General features: G+C 43.7%; 1 protein-coding gene across 1 annotated transcript in view; it reads left to right on the forward strand.

Annotated features, from left to right (window-relative positions):
- Positions 1-2,677, forward strand: part of acox3 (acyl-CoA oxidase 3, pristanoyl) — a 13,759-nt gene that overhangs the window by 4,700 nt on the left and 6,382 nt on the right. The window contains exons 6-8 of the mRNA XM_015404321.1: positions 404-492; positions 846-942; positions 1,969-2,151. Of these exons, the coding sequence (XP_015259807.1) occupies positions 404-492; positions 846-942; positions 1,969-2,151 (369 nt within the window). The remainder of the gene's footprint in view (positions 1-403; positions 493-845; positions 943-1,968; positions 2,152-2,677) is intronic.

The raw sequence follows: 2,677 nt of genomic DNA on the forward strand, positions 1-2,677 counted from the left end.
AGCGCTAGCATGAGCGCTAGCATCAGCACTAGCTTCAGCGCTAGCATGAGCGCTAGCATCAGCACTAGCTTCAGCGCTAGCATGAGCGCTAGCATCAGCACTAGCATCAGCGCTAGCATGAGCGCTAGCATGAGCGCTAGCATCAGCGCTAGCCTGGAACCTGCCGCCATATTGGAAGCAATAAAAGATTTAAAAGAAGACGTGAAGGAGGACAGCGGAGAACAACTGGGAGGAGAAATAAACCTGGACTGTTAAACCTGCTGTAATCTTATCGCTCTTCTCTGCTCATGTTCTTTTGTGTGTTTTATGCAAAATTGAAAAACACTAAATAAAAAGTTTTTAAAAATCCTGTTTATTGAGATGTACTTGTTGTTTTTCTCTGTTCCTTTCCGTGTTTCTGCAGATAAGGGATCCTAAAACCCTCCTGGCTCTGCCTGGAGTCCTGGTGGGAGACATGGGGAAGAAGCTGGGCCAGAACGGACTGGATAACGGGTGGGTGGAGGAGATGATGTCATAATATCTGCTGCTTCTCTGGGTACTCTTCCACTGTCTGTTAGCTCTACTGGCGGCTCTACGGCGCCCCCACGGTGGGTGACATGTCCTGGTTGGATCCCACTGGGTGGAAGGTTCCAGACTTCCAGGTCTGGGTCCAGTGATGCGGTTAGTCCTGCGTCCAGATGATCCGCGGTGGTTTCCTGTCCGTTCATTGGTTAACGGCAGTCAGGCCCCGCCCAGCTGTTAGCTGCTCTTCCTGGATGTCCTCCAATGTTTCGCTGAGATGCAGGAAACTTCTTCTGCCGTTTTCTAATCAAACTCCTGAATATTTCCTTCTTTTCTCCAAACAGGTTTGCAATGTTTTCCAACGTGAGAATCCCAAGAGAAAACCTGCTGAACCGGACCGGAGACGTTACCCCCGACGGCCGCTATGTGACGCCATATAAGGTAAGCCCCTCGCCGCCTGCTGTCGTATAAAGAGGAAGTCCGTCCATCCGTCCATCTGTGGTGTCACTACTGGAAGCACGGTCTGCTCCATCACCTGTTCAAACGGATAGACGTCCAGGTTTCCATTAATAATGTAACTATTGTTAAAACATTTCTTATTTCTGTATCTAACTCTTTAAAGAATGCTAAAACTGCTTTAAATAAATGTTTTAATGACTTTCTGAGACAATTTAATGCATTTAAACAGCTTAAACAGCTTCTCTGATGTCATCATTAAACCATCTTTATCTGCATTAAAGTTGTTTCTTTCTTTAGATTACGAACTATTTACCATAATGTTAACATGAAATAAAAAAATTCAACTCAAAAATAGATTTAGTTTAGATCCAAAGCTGATAAAGTTGTTTTCTATCTTTACATTATTCCAGTTTACTAAGCTGCACTGTATAAAATACTAAACAATAAAATGTTTTTTATTTATTGCTGATGTGTCGCCATCCTCAGTCTGGTGAAATATGATCGGTTTCGTTCTTTAGAATATATATCATTTATTCTATAGAGATCAAATTAAAATAAATATTTATTCTTCCAAAGCAGAGAAATGAGCTGTTCGGACGTTTTGTACGGAAGGCTGTTAGTGTATTTATTCTGACAGCAAAGCCGTTATGTTTTTAGACGACGGCTGAAGCGCTGATGGGGGGACACTTTAGGTAGCGACACCAGCTAGCTGGATAATGTTCATATTTCCTGTTTCCTTTCAGACGGTTGGAAACTTTTTCCTTTAACATTACTTATTTAATTTTAAAGTTTTGTTTTTCTTTAGTTTAGGACCTTTTAAAAGGCGGTTGTCTGAAACGATGTTCTGATGTTTTTATCTGAAATGATTGTTCTTGTTTTAACAGGTTAGTTTGATCTAATTCTTTCCTGTTAGAGTTTAAAATCATAAAACCATCGTTTGTTCTGGTTTATCTTTAAAACATGGCGGACGTTAACTGAACCTTTTCTTCCTGCTTCTGTCTCCATCAGGATCCTAACAAGCGGTTCGGAGCGTCTCTGGGGGCCCTATCAGGAGGTCGCGTCTACATAACCAGGATGGCCCTCACCAACCTGAAGCTTGCCGTTACCGTGGCGATCCGCTTCTCAGCCACCAGGAAGCAGTTTGGGCCCAGTGAGGCTGTAGAGCTGCCGGTTCTGGAATACCAGCTACAGGTGGGAACGCAGTGAGAGGCTCTGATCGTCTGTCAGAGAAATAACCGGAACAGCATCCGGTTTGATCCGGTTTGATCCGGTTTGATGCCAGCTGGTGCTGGATGGTTGGATCAGGTTTCTAGCTGATCTATTCCAGTTAGTGGATCCTTGGAATGAGCTGCAGACGCCTCGGTTTATTAAAACACGCAGCGCAGCGATCCCCTCTAAACAGGATTACCTATTTCACTCCTATCTCTACCTTTAATGGCATCTTTGCTTTAACTTCTTGTTCTCAATAAGTTCTAAGGCCGTTCCTCCATCTGGTGAAACGTCATCATCCTCAGCCCTAGCGCTGTTCCAATGTTCTGGCCCCTCCCTCTTTACCCAGCATGCACTGCAGCAGCAGCAGCTTCCAGGTTAGCGCTCACAGAGCTCAGAGGATTAAAAGTTCTCTTTTCTGTTGCTGTTGTCAAATAAAAATATGTTTTAATATCATTTGAGGCGAGAATATTAAACATTAAAGTCGTAGGGAAGCGGCCGTTCCAAC

The sequence above is a fragment of the Cyprinodon variegatus genome, unplaced genomic scaffold (assembly GCF_000732505.1).
Source record: "Cyprinodon variegatus isolate N-32 unplaced genomic scaffold, C_variegatus-1.0 Scaffold1694, whole genome shotgun sequence".
NCBI lineage: Eukaryota > Metazoa > Chordata > Actinopteri > Cyprinodontiformes > Cyprinodontidae > Cyprinodon > Cyprinodon variegatus.